The 22063-nt window shown below is 38.5% G+C and overlaps 1 protein-coding gene across 9 annotated transcripts in view; it reads right to left on the reverse strand.

The window, feature by feature from the left end:
• IL12RB2 (interleukin 12 receptor subunit beta 2) overlaps positions 1 to 22063 on the reverse strand; it is an 83073-nt gene that overhangs the window by 55410 nt on the left and 5600 nt on the right. For 7 of the 9 annotated variants that reach the window (XM_041770157.1, XM_041770156.1, XM_041770155.1 and 4 more), the window contains exons 2-7: positions 17935 to 18045; positions 16112 to 16399; positions 9517 to 9631; positions 8416 to 8600; positions 7070 to 7212; positions 5892 to 6042 (exon numbers count right to left, since the gene is read on the reverse strand). In XM_041770157.1, coding sequence (XP_041626091.1) covers positions 5892 to 6042; positions 7070 to 7212; positions 8416 to 8600; positions 9517 to 9631; positions 16112 to 16399; positions 17935 to 18010 — 958 coding nt within the window. In that variant the 5' untranslated portion in view covers positions 18011 to 18045. Of the gene's footprint in view, positions 1 to 5891; positions 6043 to 7069; positions 7213 to 8415; positions 8601 to 9516; positions 9632 to 16111; positions 16400 to 17934; positions 18046 to 20086; positions 20357 to 22063 lie in introns of those variants that run through there. The other 2 variants (XM_041770151.1, XM_041770153.1) reach the window with 2 other exon arrangements.

The raw sequence follows: 22063 nt of genomic DNA on the forward strand, positions 1-22063 counted from the left end.
CAAAGCAAGTGGGTACAAATTATTAAAAATACAAATATTGAGAAATGGAAGTCAGGTCTCCTGAGATGAAATTACCTCCTATACAATAAATGGGGAAACTATAGGGTTGGATAGAGTCACCAGTGTGGGAAAAAAAAAAAGCAAAGATACTAAATTAAGCAGGAGATTCGCCTAAATGACCTTGAGTGTGCTTTCAATTCTAAAAGCCCAAGATTCTGTGATTCTGTGCAACAGTACGTGTGGCAAACAAATCAGAGCCAACCAATGTGCTTCTGAAATGAGCATCCATATCTGAAGCCAAGGCAAGTGCAGGAACGTGGACAACAGCAACTGAATCGCAGGTGAAAAGCAATCCCTCAAAAAGAAGTTTTTGCAGGCAGTAAGGAGGAGTATAAAGATTTCCAAGAACAGTGAAAATGGAGAATTTAACACAAAGAGAATATGGAAAAGGTATTATCTTGGGAGGTTTCAGGCAGTGAACTAAATGAAACACACGAGAATTTTTTTGGTCCAAGTCATGCTCCCAGCATGGCAAGGCAGAGATGAGTTATTCACTGCCTTGGTTCCTTGATGTGCACTTTTTGGGGATGACACATTTATCTAAAATCTAGTTTTAAACAATTTGATTCAAACAGATCTTACAGGTATCTATTTGGTTAAACAAGTTTTACATTGAGACATTATGACCTGCTATGCCTGCATGGGAAGCCCTATACAGACTCCTACATTCCTCTTCCTTCTTGATTAATAATATTTAAAACTTGGTTCACTCTCTCTTTTCACCTTTTTCTGTCCACTCTTTTTAGTCATGATCTGAAGGGCCACCATCCATAGGTTGTTTCTGCCCTGGAGCTGGTACCGTCAATCCTTCCACCTATCTACTTCTAATGATATGTTTCTCTTCAGTTGCTGTTCTTGTTTCATACTTCACTGAGCAAAAGGAAGTAATCAGACAGGGATTCTCTCATCTTTCCACCATGAAAACCTCCAAATTTTTAATTAATTCCCAAACATAGCACCCCTACTTCCATCATATTTCAACCCCTTAACCTGAATGCTGGATCCCATTCTCTTGCTTTATCAAGGACTTCTCCCCCACTTCTCCTGTGTCATTAATTTCACCCTCTCTGCTGGGACTTTATCATTACCTTGAAAATATACTATATTTCCTCTGGTCCTAAAAACAAAACCAGGCAAAGCATTTCCTGATACCTCATCCTGCTTCAGCTACTGCCCTGCATCTCTGCTCTCCTTCACAGAACTTCTTAAAGAGGTGAACCGTCACTGACCCTCACCTCACACTCACTCTCAACCTTTAGCACCTAAGAGTGTCTTCCCATCATTCTACTGACACTGTCTCTGGTTGGCAGTGAAGTTTGTGTTGCCAAATCTAATAGTTACTTCTTTATTTTTATGTTATTGGACTTCTCAGCAGCCTTTTCTATAGATGAAGACTCTCTCCTTTATTTTTTTTAAGAAACATAACCTTTTAGCATTTTTTTTTAAAAAGATTTATTTATTTATTTGAGAGACAGCCAGGGAGGGGCATAGGGAAAGGGAAAGAATACCAAGCAGACTCTCTGATTAATGTGGAGCCTAATGTGAGGCTCAATCTCATGACCCTGAGATAATGACCTGACTGGAAATCAAATGTCAGACACTGAAGCAACTGAGCCACCCAGGCAACGCAACTTTTTAACATTTTTAATATCCAGGTCACAAGTGAAGACCTTGTTTCTCAACAGAAGCATGAATGTTTTGCCTATACTAAAATTAATGGAGGCATTGTGCCAGAGTGGTAATGGGAAAAAAGCAAGTTACATATACAGTATATAATTTTAATTAAGCTCAAAAACAACCAAAACCAATAATTGTTTAAAGATAGATACATTTCTGAAAGCTATGAGAAAAGTACTGATAAATGTACAGGATAATAGTTACCTCTGGGGAGGCATGACAAGGGTAAGAATATATTGGTAATTTTATAGTATTTAAGTTGAATGGTGTGTTCATAACTGTTCATTTTGTTGTTATCCTTTGTAAGTAGAAAGTAGCTTAAACTAGGATAATCATAGTGGCAACAGAAGGAATGAACAGATTTTGAATATGTTTAGGAGAGTCAAGTGCTGATATAGGGAAATGGGGGGAAAGGAGAATGTTTTTAAAAGAGAATTTAAGGAAAATTTCTCAATTTTTGACTTCAGTAAGTAGGAAGATGGTGACAGTGTTTACTGAAATAGAAAATATCGAAACTGAAGTATTTTAGAGACATTTTGTTTTGGAGAAAAAAAGTTCTTGTCTAGGCTATGCGGGGTTCAGAATGCTTGTTGATATCTTGGTGAAGATATGGAACAGGATACCGGAGCACAAATTCTGGATAAGGTCATCTCAGAAAAGAAGGAAGCCCTGGGTAAAGCCATAAGGACTGATACTGAGAAGAGAAAAATTACCAGCAATTCTGGCCAATAGAGCAGAATAAAATCCAGGAATATTAGATTCCACAGAATTCAAAAGAATCTAGTACTTCAAGGAGGAAATAGCTCCCTTCTACTGCAATGATCATGGAAACCATATGTTCCAGGTAAGGGAAGGCCACAAGATTCTCTTGAAACTGTGAATTTCTTCTTGGTATTGTATCCTCCAGGAATCTTCCCCTAATGTTTCAATATAGATGATAAGCCCCTGAGTCTGAGGATCTGATTGTTTTTCACTGTATCCCAGCACCTGGCATAGTTCTTGATACACACTTTCCTCTAAGATCCTCCAGAGGAGCATATTTTTTCATCTGTTTTTGTTTGGAAGGCTTCATGGAAAGCATTTCTTCCTATTGGGATAATCACCATCTTATCAAATAATTGAGCCCAGACATTGACTTCTTCCAGGATAAGGATTGGGCTTAGAGGGCACCAAAAGAAGAAAGGAGAGCAGGGCCTGTCATTGGATTTCAAACCTAACATTTTCCTTCTAATGAAAATGTTTGCATGTAAGTCTCTTTTGAAGGCTAAGAATCTTTCATTCTCATTTTCTTAAGCCTTAGGCAGAAAGACACAAATATGATATTTTCAAGTTTTGCTAGCTTAGGAGTCAGCAAATTCTGGCCTGAGGGCCAAATCTGCTCCCTGTTTTGGTACAGCCTGTAGACTAACAGTGGTTTTTACAATTTTTAAATGGCTGAAAACAGATAAAAGAATATTTTTTCATGATATATGAAAATTACAAAAAATTCAAATTTCAGTGTCCATAAATAAGGGTTTATTGGAACACAGTTTGTCTATGTATTTATCTACTATCAATGGCTGCTTGCACACTCGAATAGGAAATTTTAGTACTTATGATAGAGATATGGTCTGCAAAGCAGACAATATTTACTGTCTGGACCTTTACAGAAAATGTTTGCTGACCCGCGAGCTAGATTGCCATGAAGTACCTGCTAACTAAAATGGTAAAATAACCTCTAGTATTTAATTGGCCTTCTCAGAGCCAGGTAACTGAGGGGTGCAGAGCAAAGAGCTTGGGCTATGTGATTAACAGACAGACCAGTGTTCAAAACCTGGCTTCTCTGCTTACTAGTTCTAGAACCTTGAACAAGCTCCTTCAGCTCTCAGAACTTCATTTTCCAAATGAAGAAACAACTAAATTTACTGAGCGCTTACCATGGGTCAGTGTTTTTCTATTCATTTAAATTAACCCATTTTAGCAATATTTCAGAGTTATGAATGAATGAATGAATGAATGAATTGTCTAGTTTCTCAATGTGAGAAGAGGTGGCTACAACTGGTCTGCATCCTCTTTGGGGGTCTCTAACCAATCACCCATGCCATCACCTATGATGGGGGAGGATTACTCTTTTACTGCTTCGGCATAAGTTTGAGGATGTAGCATTTCTTTTATTAAATTGTCCATAAACATGTAAATAAGACTTTAAAAATGGGGAATGAACAGACGGAACACCTAATTCATACTACAGCTCTAAGAAATGGCTTGTTCATCTTTATTTTGGAGTCTCTCCCGGGTGTTCTGAGTGGTGAGGGAATCAACTTCCCCCAACACCTGGGCATATTCTCAGGCATGTCTGGGTGCCATGCAGCCCAAACTCAAGAATGTTTTTCCACTACAGTCAAAATATGGTTACTCAGTTCCCAGTATCAGGCTTGCTTCTGACAGATATCAAAGAACGGGCTGTCCTCCTAAACAGAGGAAAGCAGTTTGTTCCTTCCTACTCCATACTTAGGGGCCATTTAAAAAGTGTTTTTCATGGAGGACCATGACAGGAGTTGAATCTAATGACATAGGAAAGGGCCATATGGAGTAAATAAAGCCCTCATTCTCTGCTGACATGATCTAAATAACTGTGCCCAATCCACCAGGAGATAACATTGCTCTCAGTTTTGAGCAGCAAAGGCTACAAAGAGCTCTATTGTAAGGTCATTCACAGTTTTAAAAACTAAAAAAGAAAAAACAAAAAACCTAAAAAAAAAGCTTACTAGTAATTTTTTTTAAATGCCAAGTTACATATGAGTACGCATTCAAGGGTTGTAAAGGAAGAAGTGCTAAAAAAATTCACACCTTTTTGGCTGACATCAGTTGGTGTTTCATAAAGAAACTGATGACAGAAACAGCGGTAAGGGGCAAAAACCATGCCACTCAAAGTAAGAGGGAAGAGGTCTTGCATCAACCCACAGAAAGATCAAACACAGACAAGGGAGATGCAGACATTGAAAGGAAGCCCACAGAGCTTGGTAAAGGTGGTGTCTCAGAGGATGGGTTTCCTCACAAACACCTGTGAGTACTCTGAATGAGCCAGTTCCTTGGTTCAATTCATAACTGTCCATGAGTTCACAACCCTAATTAGTACTGCACTCATTGTTACGATAGTGGTTTATCTTAGGGGCTATGAGAAAGTTATTGTCCTACCTTGAAGTCTTTTCAAGTCAAGAGATAGACACTTAAAAAAAAAAACTTTTTCACACATCTCCAAACCGGTCGTTATTAAATGTTAGTAAGAATTACAAGAATTCACAAGCTCAGAGCTTCCCTGGTTTATAGATTTAAGCCTCATGTGACAGAACATGAAAACTTCTCAGCTTATTTATTTACTACCTTGGCCTTGGACATAAAATATGGCCCACTTTCAAATATTGCTCCAATAAAATGTTTGGTTATACCTTAGTAAGTTGTCTTCCCTATAATTGTCAGAAAGAAAAGCCCATCAGACTGAGAACTATATTTGACATCCTTTCCATAGCTATAAGCAGTCTGGTGGCCATCATTTGAGCAGTAAGTATCAAAGGCATGATGCAGTGCAGTGCCATAATATTTGGAGGAGAGATGATTGCTGGATGTTAAATTTTATTTAAAATGTTATATCTCCAGAGTCTACCTTCTTTCAAGCTTTTAATTTTCATAGAATCCAAAAGGTAAAATGTATCAAGTTTTAACTATAAAGGAATAAAATTACTGGTAATGGTTTTGTGGAATGAGAGAGTTCCTGAGATAGGAAGTGAAATAGAAATAAAGTTATAATCAAACATTACTGAAGCATCAACTTGCAACCAACACGACAACATGTGGCAAGCAGGAGTAGGACTTACCTAATGTTAAAAATTTCCTAGCAATATAAACACTTCACCCTGGACAATTACAGTACTTAAACTAATGTAAAAATTAGTTTGTTAATTAAGGTACTCATTTACTTGTTAGTTAATGCTAATGTTAGTAAGAGTACATTTACTTGTTAGCAATACACTCGTTTACTGGTTAGTTATTGGTACTGAACTTGTTGATTCAGTACCAGTATTTTAGAGATCCTGATCCAAAGAAATCCCTGTATCTTCCTCTCCCCCTCCTACCTCTCCTTCCACTCCTCTCACTCTCCTCTTTAAAATACATACCTTCTTCTGGTGTTTGTGTTCTCAACGATTCACTCCAATCACTCCAAATACCTTTATGTAGGTGTAGCTTAGAGGAAATCTGAAATTCATACTCTGTAAATGGTTTCAGATCCAGTAAATCATATCTTCCTTTGGCATTTGTAGCATGTACCTTGAATCAGATAAAATTTTTAAGGTGGTCTATTAATATTAAATTAAAGGATTTTGACACACATAGGTAAGAAACTTGAGTAGATAACTTATTCCTTTCTATTTTTTTGAGATCTGTCATTCATTGAGAAGAAAGATCAATGACTGGGTTACTGAACACATGACATTACCTGAATCAGCTTTTCAATAAAAACAAACTCTGGGGACTAAGAACTCATCTCTAAAGGCCCCAAGAGAGATCCTAAAACAAGCTGAAAAATGAGTAAAGGCTAAAAAATACCAATTTTCAAAAAAAAATTACCAATTTTCAGAAAAGCCTTGGAGAATTTTCTAGAGATTATTTTTATTTGGTCACAAATACAATGTGTAAATGTTTTAACATAGACATAGAACTGGCCTCAAAAAGAAAACTTTAATTGTATTAAAATTAATTACTATAATTCTCCTGAGTTTCAGCTATATGTGAAACTTATTTTTTTGCTATTATAAGCCACTATGTTTTACAAATATACTAGCAGAAATTATAATCTTAAAATTTAATTGTAAAAAAAATTGATGTCTAATATTAGATCAAAGTGTGGGTCTTTAGCTTTGGAATATTCAATTCCATATAAGCCTCTATGCACATTCCCTAATACTCCTCTTTCTAATATGTTAAAAAACTACTAAAAAGTAATGCAGAGGGAGGGTGAACCTAGCATAGCAAGGTGAAACGAATCCTTTACTAGAAATAAATTGCAGAAAATTAATATTTTAATATTAATATTAAATATTACAATATATTAATTAATATTAATATTTCAGGTTTATAGAAGCCTGTGGCTTAAAAAATTTCAGAATCAATGATCAAAATTCAAGATATTTCTTAATAAACAAAAGTGTATATGTCTATCTGATCTATCTCAAGTGTGTACTTTTGGACTAACTATTCTTAAATCACATACATTGATGGCATGAAAAGACAGAGATCTGTGCAGTGATATTAAGAGCCCCTCCCTAGTTTTCCCCTTAACTCTAAAAACCATTACCATTTTCCAGGACTTGCTGCTGTTGGGGCGATATCTGAATCGATTAAGCAACACCAGCCCCTCATCTCTCCACTGAAGGATACATTTGTTCACAGAAGCATTTACACATTTGATTCTGATGTCCCATGGAGGGAGAGGCCTCACTGGTAATCAGGACAAACAAAAAGAGTGTTATTCAGGTTCCCCAATCAGAAATAACATTTATTTTTACATGAGCTAGAAAGAATTGAACAAAATGCATTTCTAAGATATGTGACCACCAAAGTTGGTAAAATATATAAAAGAGAAACCCCTGGCTTTTACAGAGAAGAAAAAGTTTGATTTACTACTAAGTAATTTAAATAATTCTCCTTAACCTACCCTCATTTTTACCAAATAAATTACTTCCAACATTAGTAATAGTGTCAACTGCACTTAATCCAACGTATAAAGAAAACCAATGTGCCAAACCCGAGAGTTCTGATGGCTGAGAAGGCAGAGGTGGCTAGTAGTGAATCACCTCTCAGAGAAGAAATGCTAGCAGGAAAAATACAGAAGGGAGAGAGGAGCAGAGGAAAAGAATAAGAGGAATATTCTTTCTAGGAGGAATAGTCAATGTAAAGAAATGGAACAGAAGTTGGGGAGAAGTATGACAGGAGACGGTATAGTAAATGCCTATGTCCAGACTCATAGCAGTATGTGTGCAAAGAGGTGTTGTGGGAAGAAAGAAGAGACACACACAGTGAAAGGCCAGAACTTAAGGCAGGCCAGAAGCCCAATCCTACCTGGGATGCTCAGAACGTGAGGATGCTTGAGATTGGTGTCTGATTCAACTGGGCTAATTATATTTGCTCAGAAATGTGCCAGAACTGGTTCACTCCAACTTCCAAGGTGATGAGAGGAATGGAAGTAGGTATTCTCAAAGCAAGATGCATTTGTACCTTGACACACCCTATTGATAGTTGGCACCTCTGCTCTGGCCCAGCAGGCCCACATGTAGCCTATCTCAGAGCAGTGGCATTAACTGTAGAGGTAAGAAGATGCCTCTGCTGAGAAGTGCTTACACTGAACTTCATGAATAACCTTGCAGGACATTTTCCTCAGTTGAATGGTATCACTGGCAGCTCGTGCCTCCAGGGGACTGGGTTCTTTTTTCTCCAACAGGGAGAATAATGCTGACTATTCCATTTGTATGATCATCTCTATAAAGCTCTAGGATTTGCACCCTTTTCCTTGCATCAAAGTAATATCTATTCTTTGTGCCACTGTCCCTCTTGAAACAATCAAACATAGAATATTCGAGTGATTTTAAAGATAATGTTCATGTACCAATGAACGACACCTACAAAAAGTGGAATAAAATGTACCTATATCCAAGAAGGTAAAGGTGGATGGGAGTGAAGAAGCACTTCCAAGGCTATTGATAGCAGTAACCTGGGCTGTGTAGCTGGATTCAGGCAATTCAGGTGTTAGGTTGACTCCAAGGTCCAAATGGTCACAATAATGATCATTACATTGCTTCCACCAAGTTAAATTTTTTGGTCCATTTAACCTGTAAATAAAAGATAATTGTGTTTAGCATGATACTTTATGAGCTACTTGCTCCTTCTATTACAGAAGAATAGAATAACCAAATATTTAAAATTCTAGACATTTTGTTAAGGTCAGTCTTATTACTAGAGGATACACTATGGAAATATTTGTATTATATGTTCATAAATAGGACCATATTTTCTCCCTTCTCTCCTTTTTTTCCCCCTCTACCCTTTTTTGGTAGGATTTGATGTTCATATAGCTAAGTAGCCATACATATACTGCCTAAATTCCCAAAACCCTGGCTAGCATCCTGTCTCCTCAGGGCAGATCTAATTGTTATACAAAGGACCCATGGCCATCGAGGCATTTTCTGTACAGAGTGCCAGCTTCTAGTACAGACTGGAACCCTGGGCTCCACTTCCTTTCCCTCATTTCCTGCTCACTTAGGCATAGTGCAAACAAGCTGGATCTCTGGATGAGATTATGGGATCAACTCCAGGGAACAGGCTCTCCCAAACTCTCCTTTGTGTGGACTTTCAGGTTAGGCAAAGGTGCTTTAAAAAGAAACTCCTCCAAAGCTAATGGAAAGCTACCACAAGGATGAATCTATTTATATATTATGACCCCAAGAGTCTGCAACCGCAAAACAGAGAAGGGATATAATGCAGCCAGTTTAACTCTATTAGAGCAAGGAAGAACATCCATATCATGGGCCTTGGATGCCCTGAAGAGAATTCCAAGTTATATCTCAGACCCAAGACCTCAGTTCACACTTCAGATGAAATGATAGAACTTTTTCTTTTTAAGTACCTAATTATCTAGAGGTGTCTATTGCTTCTTCTCTCTGGTAAAAATAAAACTATTAGATATTTCTAAGTGTAGTCTAAGATAACACCTACAAAACAGCTGCAAAAATACAATCTCTCACTCACTGTAAAGTATATGCAGTATATAGATGGGTGTCTCGTCCTCTGTCCCAGATGCAGGTCACAGTCCCATGTGCTCCCTTCTGTATACAAGATAAGTTTTGAGGTTGTTCTGGAACAACTTTAAAAAGAAAGTGCAAAGCACAGTTGATATCACACAATTGCATTGTTATTATTTGGCAATAAAATAACAATACTTCCCCTACGTCTAGATTCTGTCAAGTTCAAATTTGCTTCCAAGGCATGACATCTTCTAATAACAACAGTGAATATGGATCAAACACTACGTGCCCAGTCCTATGCGTTACATGAGGTTTTTCTCAATTAGACATTGGAGCAGCTCCATCACTATTATCCTCAATTTACCAAAGAGAAAACTAAGACTTAGAGGTTCAGTATCTTGTCCCCAATTACAAAACTGTGAAGTGACAGAGTCAGAGCTCCAGCCCAGGCATGGCTGACTTGAGTCCAAGCCTTTTACTACCACATTCCACCATTGTCCCTGACAACTGAACATCCAGTGCTAGATCTATTACCACTGGTGATGATGAGCTTACTGATTTAGAGTCCATTCAAATATTAGATATCTCTAAAGATTAGGGTCACTTTCTTTCCATAGGCCTGATATTTACAGCCAATTCCACCCACTGGCCCTAAGCATGTCCTTCTAGGCTGTACCAGAAAAATCTAATTTCTGCAGCATCACTTGGAACACTTCATAAACATTTATGAACTAATTCTTTATGTACATGGACACTGAGTACCTCTCATGGGCTGGGCATAGTGCTAAACATGGATATACAAAGGTGGACAAGGCAGGCAAAGTCCCTTTACCAAAAGTGTATATTTGTAAATTAAGCCATTTTATAGTCAAAGGTAAACCCAAAGCTATGAGTTTCTCAGATTACATGGAGGTAAGAGAAAATATTCTGTTATTCATTCATCTCATTCTACTCTAATACTGAGACTCACATGTAAGAGATGCTTCCTTTGGGTGAGATTAAACAAGTATGCTACTAAAGCCCCAGATGTTGTCTACACCAAAAAAAAAGAAGAAAAAAAAGCTGTAATTGATGGAACAAATGACTTTTTTTTTTGGTCCTTAGCCAACATCACAAACCTGGACACAATTGCCCACTCTGTGGTAGTGGGCAGGTTAACTTTTCACAGGTTCAGTTTCCTCATCTATAAAGTGCATATGATAATATGTAGCTCTTATGGTTTTGTTTAGTGGAATAATAAATTTTCATTTTCTGAAAGAACAGAATTTTTCATATACATATGAAATATGTTTATCTTATATTGAAATACATATGAAATATATATATACACACACACACATATATATACACACACACATACTCTGTATACATTGTATACAGTTCCCCAGGAAAGGGTACAGAGAAGGAAATATTTTGAGCCTAGTTAGGTTTATATATACACTGTATAATATCTGTATACATAACTACTTATGACTGATCCACTTAGACTACTACATTAACTTCTTACTTTCTGTACTTTTTGTTTATCTCAGAGCCAACACAAAACTGTCTGGTTTTTCTATGAGTTTTCTTGTTACTAATATAATTCCAAACTCTCAAGCCAGTTATCTGAATCACTGTTCAACATATTAAAATGCTATTTCATTTTCCTGAGACCTCTTTCTTGGGGCCTTGGGAACTGCCCAATAAGATAGGTTTGCCCCTGTGCCTGGTACACAGCTGTTACTGCCAGTCCTTAATATTATGGAAATTCCTTCACTTTCCAGTGTTAGATTTCTTGTTTCTTTTTTTTTTTTTTTTTTTTTTATTTATGATAGTCACAGAGAGAGAGAGAGAGGGAGAGACACAGGCAGAGGGAGAAGCAGGCTCCATGCACCGGGAGCCTGATGTGGGATTCGATCCCGGGTCTCCAGGATCGCGCCCTGGGCTAAAGGCAGGCGCCAAACCGCTGCGCCACCCAGGGATCCCCTAGATTTCTTGTTTCTTAAATCCAATTCTTTCTTCTCCCCTGATTTAATTATTTGTGTTGGTGGGGTATATCCTCCAGTAGTTCCCTGGAAACAGGTACGGGGAAGAAATATTTTGAACATAATTAAAAATGTCTTTATTCTACCCTCACACGTGACTAATACTTTGGCTGAGTATTGAATTCTGAATTGAAAAGAATTTTCATCCAGGATTTTGGAGGCTCTGTTGTCTTCTACATTCTAGGGTGTTATTGAAAAACCTGATGCTGTTCTGATTCTTTTTTTTAAGATTTTTATTTATTTATTCATAGAGACAGAGAAAGAGAGAGAGAGAGAGACAGGCAGAGACACAGGCAGAGGGAGAAGCAGGCATCATACAGAGAGCCTGACGTGGGACTCGATCCAGGGTCTCCAGGATCACGCCCTGGGCTGCAGGCAGCGCTAAACCGCTGTGCTGCCCGCTGTTCTGATTCTTGAACCATTGTTTTTAATTTTTAGAAGATTGTAGAATCTTTTCTTTGTTCCCACTATTCCTTCTCAGTTCAGCTGAGATTTCCCAGAAAAGGATGTTCTAACTTGAGTAGAGGAGGGTACAGGACTGAAGGGAGCTGAACGTCAATGTTCCTTTAATCCCTGTTTTCCAGCATGGTACTACCAATCTCAGCTGAACTGGTTGGAAATAGTTTAGTGATCCTTTAATGCTAAGCCTCCAGTCTTATGCCAAAGTAGTGGAGAATCAATGTTTAGCTACATGGAATTGGGAAAGAGATCTGAGAATATGTTTTTCAAATAGATTTTCAATTAAAATAGCTCATTTTTAGTCCCATTCTTACTCTCACTCCCAGAAGGTCATGTTATCACCAATTTCTGAGTCGTTCTGGGTTGGGAGGTTCTACATTCAATCATGTTGCATCATGATGTTTCTCACTGCCAGCTGCTGCCTGAGCCAATTATCACTGGTCTACCTACTTTCTAGCTTCCAAAAGTTTGTTGATATGTCTCCCCTCCAATTCCTTTTGTCCTTTAGGATTTATACCTCTAGAAAACTTTCTTTACTGCATCTTGACAGATTTCAATCTTGACAGATTAATTTCATGGGGGATCAATGTAAATACATGTTTTCAAACCACCATCATTACCTTAACCCTTCATAGGGTCTTTTGATGACCAAATGAGATATAGAGCGTGTGGCCCCTTTAAGTAATGAAAACATTTCTCACTCATACCTTTACTCCTAAAAGTTTGCAGAGACTCCCATTTTAAAGAGTACAGAGGCACCTGGATGGCTCAGTGGATGAGTCTGCCTTTGACTCAGGTTGTGATCCTGGGGTCCTGGGATTGAGTCCTGTAACAGGCTCTCCACAGGGAGCCTGCTTCTCCCTCTGCCTATGCTCCTGCCTCTCTCTGTGTCTCATGAATAAATACATAAAATCTTAAAAGAGCACAGCTTTTATTCAAAAATCAAGTCAACTTTCCCAACATGAGGTCCCCATACCATGAAATCAAGGTGTCTACTTCAATCCAGGACTTGTTTTTGGCAGAGACAACCTGTCCCAGGGGAAACCAAACTTCATTCTCTTCAATATAAGTATATAATAACTGACACCAAAAAAAAAAAAAAGGATAGAAATCAAAGACTCTGAAAGTTAAAATAGCTTGCGATATAACAAACTGTTATAAGTATTATGGTTGTTAATATTTTGGGGTGTTTTAGAGAGCACAATGAGGAGAGGGACAAAGGAAGAGGGAGAGAGACTCCTAAGCAGGCTCCACATGGAGCCCGATGTGGGGCTCAATCCCATGACCCCAAGATCATGACCTGAGCCAAAATCAAGATCTGGATGCCCAAATGACTGAGTCACCCAGGTGCCCCATGGCTGCTATTGTTTTTAAAAGCCCTACTTACTATGGGAAATTAAATTGTCTTAGAAAAACAACTTTCAGAAATATCAGCAATCAAGCACATATTGAAAACAACCAAGCAAGGATCCACTGTCTTTCATTTATTGCCTTGATTTTCTTAGTAGTTTGTGGACCAATCCTGTGAGCTTAAGCTAGAGCACTGATTGCTTAGTTACTACACAACTTTAAATGAGGTCTTGATGGCAGAGCAGCCCAAGCCTAGGAAGGTGCTGGGGAGAAAAGGCTAAATTACCCATTTCCAGTTCTGAAAAACCAGCCAGCTTTATGATAGCATTCTCAGGATATACAATGGCACTTATGGACACCACTTATCATAAAAAGGAAGAGGGGCTGTTTACTCCCTCACTAGATAGGAATAAGTTTACTATACTAGATGAAACCAAAATTCATTGTGTCTTTTCTTGGAATGACTAGCCATTATCAGAAATAAGTATTGCTTCCAGTCAGTCCTTCACCTCAAAGTGCTAAACTTGCTCAAAAAGCAGCCATTTGATGGTGTGGTTACCATTTGAGAACACTGTATAAGCAACATTCCAGCAGTACCACCCAACTGAGCTGTACCATAACAGATCCTCTTAACCATCTCCCTAGGTCTTCTGATGCTGCAAACTGTCACGAATGCATCTGCATACTCTAGATGAAAAAAAATTTTTTAAGTAGGCTGCACATCCAATGCAGAGCCCAATGTGGGGCTTGAACTCATGACCCTGAGATTAAAACCTGAGCCTATATCAAGAGTTAACACTTAACCAATTGAGCCACTCAGGAGCCCCACTGGGTGGAAAACTTTAAAAGTGAAAAGGGGTTGCAGCACTCTAACACACCTGAGAAAAGGTAGGAAATAGAATGGGATGGCTAAGGGCATGTGCAAGGATACTGACTTCCAAGGCCTAATATGTAGAAAACATCAGCAGAACCGTGAACACCTGCAACTGGACATCACAGGACTGGGAATATCTAATAAAAATACATAATATTTATCTACTAAGATGGTAAATTACGTGGGTATAACATTCAGGTGTTCTGAGGACAAAAGAGTTGAGGACCAATGGTGCTTTTTAGATAAATTTTCATTCGTTTATCACTTTCTTGCAGTTTCTTTTAAGGGAAATGGACTCACCTACCTAACATGATGCACACAGGAAGAAGAGTCAAGCTGGATGAAACTTCCACCCTAGAGCTTATCACCTCAGCTCCTTCTTCGTGTTTCGTATGAGATTAAGTACTATGCATACCAGGTGTTATCTAATCACTACAACCATCTTATGAAGTAGATGTTAGTATCTTCATAACACAGAGAAAGAAACTGGGGCTCAGAGAATTGAAACTGCCTAACAGTACACTGTTAGGTCACAGGGCTGGGCTTCAAAGCCCACATTCCTTTTAGGACATCCCTGGCAGGCAGAGCTGAGAGTACATGATCCATAAGTGGTATAAATAAGAGGCTACAACTGGGAGAGGAGGCCTGGACCTGGTTTCTGTCTCATTAGCCTCCACTGATTCTTTGGCTGTTTGTTTGGTGTTCTGCTCAGTGCTTCTGGTGGCTCTCCAGCAAGATTGCTCAGCACCAACCATATTCTTATAGGTTACAGAAAAGTGGTTTCCAACTTTCCTGAAAAGAGTCTCATTGAGCTCTGTATCAGTGTCTTCATGTCAGGGGCTCTGACAATCCTGACATCTTGGTCAGTCAGCCTGCTGTAGCAATTCCTCCTACTCTCCCCACTCCAGAGGTTCTCTGGAACCATGGGGGCACAGAGTGTCCTGGGATGACTCAGAGCCCCTGCATGCTCACTGGCTTGCCTGGCTGGGCCTTCAAGTCTACAGGTTTAGGCTGCTGGCTACAAGCTTTAGGCAGGTGGACTGCTGGCTCACTCTGGGCACTGTGGTTCATGCCATAGATATCGACTCTGATGTCTTAATTCTTACTTGCAGCAGCTGCCTGGAAAGACCAGCAGTGTAAGCCGGCATGGAGGAGAGTTGATCCCTGATGGGTGCACTTTGACCAATGATAGTTGAATTCTTCTTTCCTTGTCATTGTATTCCCATATGTTTTTATTCTGGGAATGTCCCTAGCAACCAAGCAACCAGCTATATTTTCTGTTGATGGCATGAGCATATCAGTTCTGCCTCATAGAGCTTTCTAGAAAACTCAGGAAAAGACAGTGTGCCAAGAGTTCTTTCTTAACTTCTGCTAAGTATGATAACCAGTGGTCAGGAGTGAAAGTGGATGTAAGGATTAAATTAGGGAAAGAAGTGCTCAGCCTTGTATGAAGTCCAACCTGGGCTTCATAAGTCAAAAAATGTATCTCTTTCTTCTTTTTAGGATATTGTAGCTTTGAACAAATTCTCACAAATCTAGAAGGCATGAAGATTCAGCTCCAGAGATTCTCCTTCCTGCCACTAGAGTCTAAGCACAATAGGTTCTTGCTCTTAATGGGCGCGCGCGCGCACACACACACACACACACACACACACACACACACACAGCTGGTTGGGGGCAGGGCAGAGAGAGAGAACACTTCTAAATGAGATCCCAATTCTATTGATTTCTGGATTTCTCACATTGAGGTACTCATTTTGCTATTAAGATAAAATATATTCATGTGGCAGGAGAAGAAAGAACACTACCCTATATTTGGACTTCTGTCTAACACATGACAAATACCAAAAGATGACTAGTTTTTAAAAAGTTCAGAATGGAATGCTCACCACCAACTGAGATCTCTGCCCCACATATTCGTAATTCCTTGTTTTTGCTACAGGCCAATTTGCAGAGAAACACTGTTGTACCCAGAGGAAGACCTGTGACTTGAGAACTGAGGAAGTGACCATGCAGAAAATTGATTCTTCTGTTAAATTTGTAGAGGATTAACATGTTAAAACTGGGATATTGTGAGCAGCCTTGTTCGGGCTTCAAAGAACATGAAATATTGACAGCTGATCCAAGTGAAATTACATGAGAAGGCTCCACAGTCACATCTCCTCTCTTGCATGCATCTGCAATAAGACACAAGTCAGCACATAAGAAACCCATTTCAAAATGGTGGGTTTGCGTTATTATCAAGAGCAGGATAAAATTAATCCCAACAAATTGTGGAAAAATAAATAACCCACATTGCTCTGGGTGTATTGGTGATGCACAATGAGAACAGAAGGCACACACATTAAAGTCTAACTGTATTTTAATTAAAAGATGCATCGTTCTCAAATCACTAAGACTAAAAGTGCTGAGAAAATAGGGTTGGAAGACATTCAGGAACAGAGGACCAGGAGAAAACCAATCTCTCTTATATGCAAATTATTCACCAAATTATTGAAAAGTACTTCCTACATTAATCACATTTGCTTCCATCCCCATTTCTAAGACTTATTTCAATACACAGACCAAAAAGGAAACATACAAAACAAACGACAGTTTAAAAGGTTATTACATACTCCTAGGGGTCGATTTAGGAATAATACTTTCTCTTGCTATATTAGTGGTATAAAGTATGTATGATCTATAACATAATTTTATAACAAAAGAAAATATTCAGTAGCTCTGGTATATTTGTGGTTGGCATCAAGGATGAAAATGCCACACTTTGGTATTCCTTCAAGATGCAAGACCCTGGGCTAGATGAACCATAACCCAATATAGCTAATATGACATTACATGAATGTATCCTTCTTTTTAAAAAAGTTTGTTTGTTTGTTTAATTAATTAATTAATTGCCAGATACCATACCATATTAAACTCATTAAAAGAGAGGTCACTCTTACTCTCTAGGAGTTTTTATATAAATAAATATGACAACTATTCAGAAATGAACAGGTTTTGGTGGTACTGCCAATGAAAGAATCTCAGAACTATAGATTTGCCCTGAGTTTTCAGATGTGATAGAAAGCCTCCACTGAACGTCTTTTTTTTTTTTTTTTTTGTAATTACAAGATTGCTTTAATTAACTACCCTAAACAGGAATTAGTTAAAAAGTTATTTAAATCAAATAAAGGAAATGCTAAAAATTCATTTTTAATAAAAAATTCTTTTTTATTTCCAGAACTAAAACTAAGCCCCTCTCCCTCTCTCTTTTTCTCCTCTCCCATTCTATTCTATGTTTTTTCCCTGCTTCTTTGATTTTCATTGATTGTAATGAGTTAGAAAGTAAAAAAGTAAGCTCCCATAAAGAAAAGGCAAGGAAAATGTCAGCCGTTATTATTTTTAGCATAGTTGGATTCACCCACCAATATCCTCTGTTAAAAAGCACTATCATTTTTCATTTTAGTAAAACATTCATTCATAATTCCAGTTTTGTGGTTACCTAGCCACTTTTTAAAGAGAAATTACATGATTGGACTTGTACATTAATCAGCATAAATTAAATAAAATGCATTGTAGTTATAGATAGTGGAACCAGACTTACCCATTTAAAATGAGAGAAGATTGACTACAAAAGACTACCAGAACGATTCCCACAAATACATTATTTCATCTGTAACTGATAATTTAAACCACAAATCCTTCTACAGATTCAATTATAGAAATATCTTACCTATATTTGCTTTAACCAACAATAACACAATGATAAAAATAAGTGCCAATGAGCATCCTCCAACTGTATGTGCCATGAACAGTCAACTCTGGAATATACCTCTGTATTTTCCTTGTAAAAGAAGACAAATTCATCCATGTTAAATACATTCAGAAAATACCAGAACCAACATCATCCAGAAGGGCTTAAAATGCCCCTTTAATTTCTCTATATTGTTAAGATTTTTTTTAATGAAGTATACCTTTAAAACTAGTAAATTAAAAATCTTAGCCAGTTCTAACCCCCATTCACTTAAGCTTCTTGGAGTCAGCAAAGGGTGAGAGAAGAGACATGGCCTTTGGTGTCCTTTAGAACTGGGTTTAAGAACTTTGAGACTGTGGGGTGCCTGAGTGGCTCAGGCCTTTAAGGTTGAGCATCTGCCTCTAGATTTTGGCTCAGGTCATGATCTCAGGGTTATGAGACTGAGCCCCGTGTTGGGTGTGGAGCCTGCTTAAGATTCTCTCTCTTCCTCTCCCTCTGCCCCATCCCTAAAAAAATAAAATAAAATAATAAAAATAAAAAAGAACTTTGAGACTGTGGGCAAGGTACTTAACCTTCTGAGTCTCAGTTGCAAACAAAATTTTTTTTCTTCCAGACAGGGCTACGTTATCATACTCAAGCGTAAGTGTTGAATCCCTAGAGTAATGAGAATTTCTGATCTATCTGCGTGGTTCTAGAAGTAACAGGAGATTAAACAGCAGTCCATAGGGGCACCTGGGTGGCTCAGTTGGTTAAGCATCTGCCTTTGGCTCAGGTCATGATTCCAGGATCCTGAGATGGAGCCCCTGAGTCAGGTCTCCTGTTCAGTGGGGAGCCAACTTCTCCTTCTCCCTCTGCTGCTCTCCCTGCTTGCGCCCTCTGACTCTCTCTGCCAAATAAATCAATAAAGCCTTTTTTTTTCCTTCAAAAAAGTGGCTCATAACTCTCTCCTAGAACTTAGTAAAAGATTGATCTCTTTGGTCATAAGAAACAGAGTTGCTGGAATCTTCTAGAAGTTCAATTTTACTTGTGTATTTGCTTCTTTATTCATTATTTATTCATTTTACTAAGTATTTCTATCTTGAATACTTCAGAAAATGCAATTTGGTGATTTCTGATTGTTTTCAAATTTAAACCTAAAGAATGGCTCTACTACATATTAGGAAATTGTCTATATTCTATTAAAGGTGGGCCAAAAATCCATAAAGTAGGCTGGAAAGTTCTGTGATGTTAGGCTACTGGGAACCAGACAATGCAAATGTTCACCTCTTACTCTCATACCTAGAGATATGCCAGAGCATACTGACCATTCTCAAAAAAACTCACTTATTCATTCAATAGGCCACCTTTCCTGCGCCAGGTACAATGGTAGTGCTAGAGGTAAAATAGTACTACTCTAGTGGATACACAGAAATGTGCCCACTTGCTTCTTTGACTCTTTTCCCTCTAGCCTAGTCATTATTCAGGAAAGCTCCAAAAAATTTAGCACCTTTTCAATAGTCTTTGCTGGTTGCTCCTCCTTCTCCTAACTTTCTACTCTGGAAGGATGTCTGCTCACTCAAGACATTATTTTTTTTTAAATTTCTACTCCCTCCCCAGAGGATCGCATCTGGTCACCTGGCTTTAGAAATTATTTGTATGCTAATGACTCCCAGGTGCATATCTTCAACTCAGACATCTCTCTGTGCTCCAACCTGTCCCCTTGCATTACATGTTGGGCTTCTGATAGAGTGCTCAATATTCACATGTTCTGTTGGAACTCTTGGTCTCCCTTCCCCTTATTGGTTCTTCCTAGTTTTTTTAAATTTCAGCAATTAACTGAAGTTGCTCAAAAACCTACAAGACAAAAAAAAAAAAAAAACCCCACCTACAAGTCATCTTTGATTCCACCCTCTTTCTTATCCCCTACAACAAAACCATCACTAAGTCCCATCAATTTTGCCTCCAAAATATATCACAGATCGATCTGCTTCTCCCCATTCCTACTATGCTCACTCTAGTTCAAAAGACTGTCATCTCTTCCCGAGACGGCTACAGGAGCCCCTCAGTCTGTCTCTCCAAACCATCCTTACCCCTTTCTAAGTCATTTTCACATAGTGACTATCTTTTAGAAGTATAAATCAGATTACATTACCTGTTTCATACCATCACTATTTAAAGTTCTTCAATATGTCCATTGTTGTTAGATTAAAATCCAAAATCCTTACCGCACATGATCTCTCAGGCACTGCATGGCCTCACTTCTCCTGTCTTGCCACCATCATTTGCTCTACTTTTTCTGCCTTGCTTACTCTGCTCCATTTGCACTGGCTTTCAGACTGTTCCTTGAATAAGACATATCTTTTGCTGCTCTGAGACTCTGCACTTTCCATTTCCTCTGTGAGAATCCTCTTCCTCTGTTTCTTAGCAGCTGGCTGACTTATACACTTCAGACCTCAGATCATGTGTCACTTCCTCAGAGAGCCCCTCCCTGACCACCTAGCCAAAGTGGTCTTGCCCAGCTACTTTCTACTCATCACCTTATGTATTGCCTTCATGGAACAGATGTAATTACTGTGTTTATTTACTAGACTACTTGTTTGTCCTCTATCTTTGGGCTAGAATTTAAGCCACCATGAAAGTAGGAACACTGGCTATCTTGCTCACTGCTGTATGCCAGCACTAGGAAAGAGTACTTAATAAGTGTTCATTAAAAGAAAGGGGAAAAAAGGGAGGAAGGAGGAAGGAATATGAGCTATAAAAAACTCCCTATAAACAACCACATGGCTGGGACGCCTGGGTTGCCCAGTGGTTGGGCGTCTGCCTTTGGCTCAGGGTTGATCCCAGAGTCCTGGGATCAAGTCCCACACCGGGTTTCCTGCATGAAGCCTACTTCTCCCTCTGCCTGTCTCTGCCTCTCTGTGTATATATATCTCATGAATAAATAAATAAAATCTTAAAAAAAAACAACAACATCCCCATGGTAGGCAGAATAGTGGCCCACCAAAGATGTCCATGCCCTAATCCCTAGAACCTGTGAATATATTACATTACATGACAAAGGGATCTTGGAGATGCCATTATAGCAAAGGATCTGAGATGGGGAAGTTATCCCATATTCTCTAAATGGGCCCAGTCTAATCAAGTGAGTCCTTAAAAGTGGATAAGGGGGGAGGCAAAAAGGTCTCTCAGAGAGCTGTGATATGAGAAGGACTAGATCTGCCACTGCTGGCTTTGAAAATGGAGGAAGGGGGCCATAAGCCAATGAATGTAGCAGCCTCTAGAATCTAAGGGTGGTTCTTAGTTTACAGAAAATATAAAATGTATTTCTTGTGTCTCTTGATTAAAAATATTTGAGAAACACTGATCTAAATCAAAATCTGACAGTTTTCCTTTCTCTAAACCATACAGTTCAAGGTCATGGCATATAACAACCTCCGTGAGCTAATTCCTGCTTTTATTACCAACCGCATTTACCTGTTTATTTTTTTTAAAGATTTTACTTATTTATTCATGAGAGACACAGAGAGAGAGAGGCAGAGACATAGGCAGAGGGAGAAGCAAGCTCCATGCAGGGATCACGAGGCGGGACTCGATTCCAGAACTCCAGGATCAGCCTCTCCAAAGGCAGGCGCTTAAGCCACTGAGCCACCCAGGCTGCCCCATACACAGGGATTAAATAAGTTTCTGCTTCCTGACTACAAGGGCTATCTACAGGGTATCTTTCAATATCCACTGCAATCTATGGAGCTATGATATTCTCCAAATAAGTAACATATTTAATACCAAAATACTTAATTAGTTATTATAAGAATTTTAAGTGTATGAATATGAAATATGTCCATATGAAATATGCACATATAAAATACATATGAAATATGCATATAAGAGATATATATGAAATATGCATATGTATGAAATACACACACACACACACACCTATATATGAAATAGGCAAAACAGAGGATAAAGTTGAGCTTTTATAGTACATTCATCCAACCATGAACTTGCTCATTTTCTTTGAATACCCTATAGAATACTTTCTCCTTTTATAAGAAACTCAGAACCTCAATGACTTTCAAGTAAATGAGGTTATCTTCCAATAAAATGAAACCTCCTATCAACTGTAAAC

The sequence above is a fragment of the Vulpes lagopus genome, chromosome 10 (genome assembly GCF_018345385.1).
Source record: "Vulpes lagopus strain Blue_001 chromosome 10, ASM1834538v1, whole genome shotgun sequence".
NCBI lineage: Eukaryota > Metazoa > Chordata > Mammalia > Carnivora > Canidae > Vulpes > Vulpes lagopus.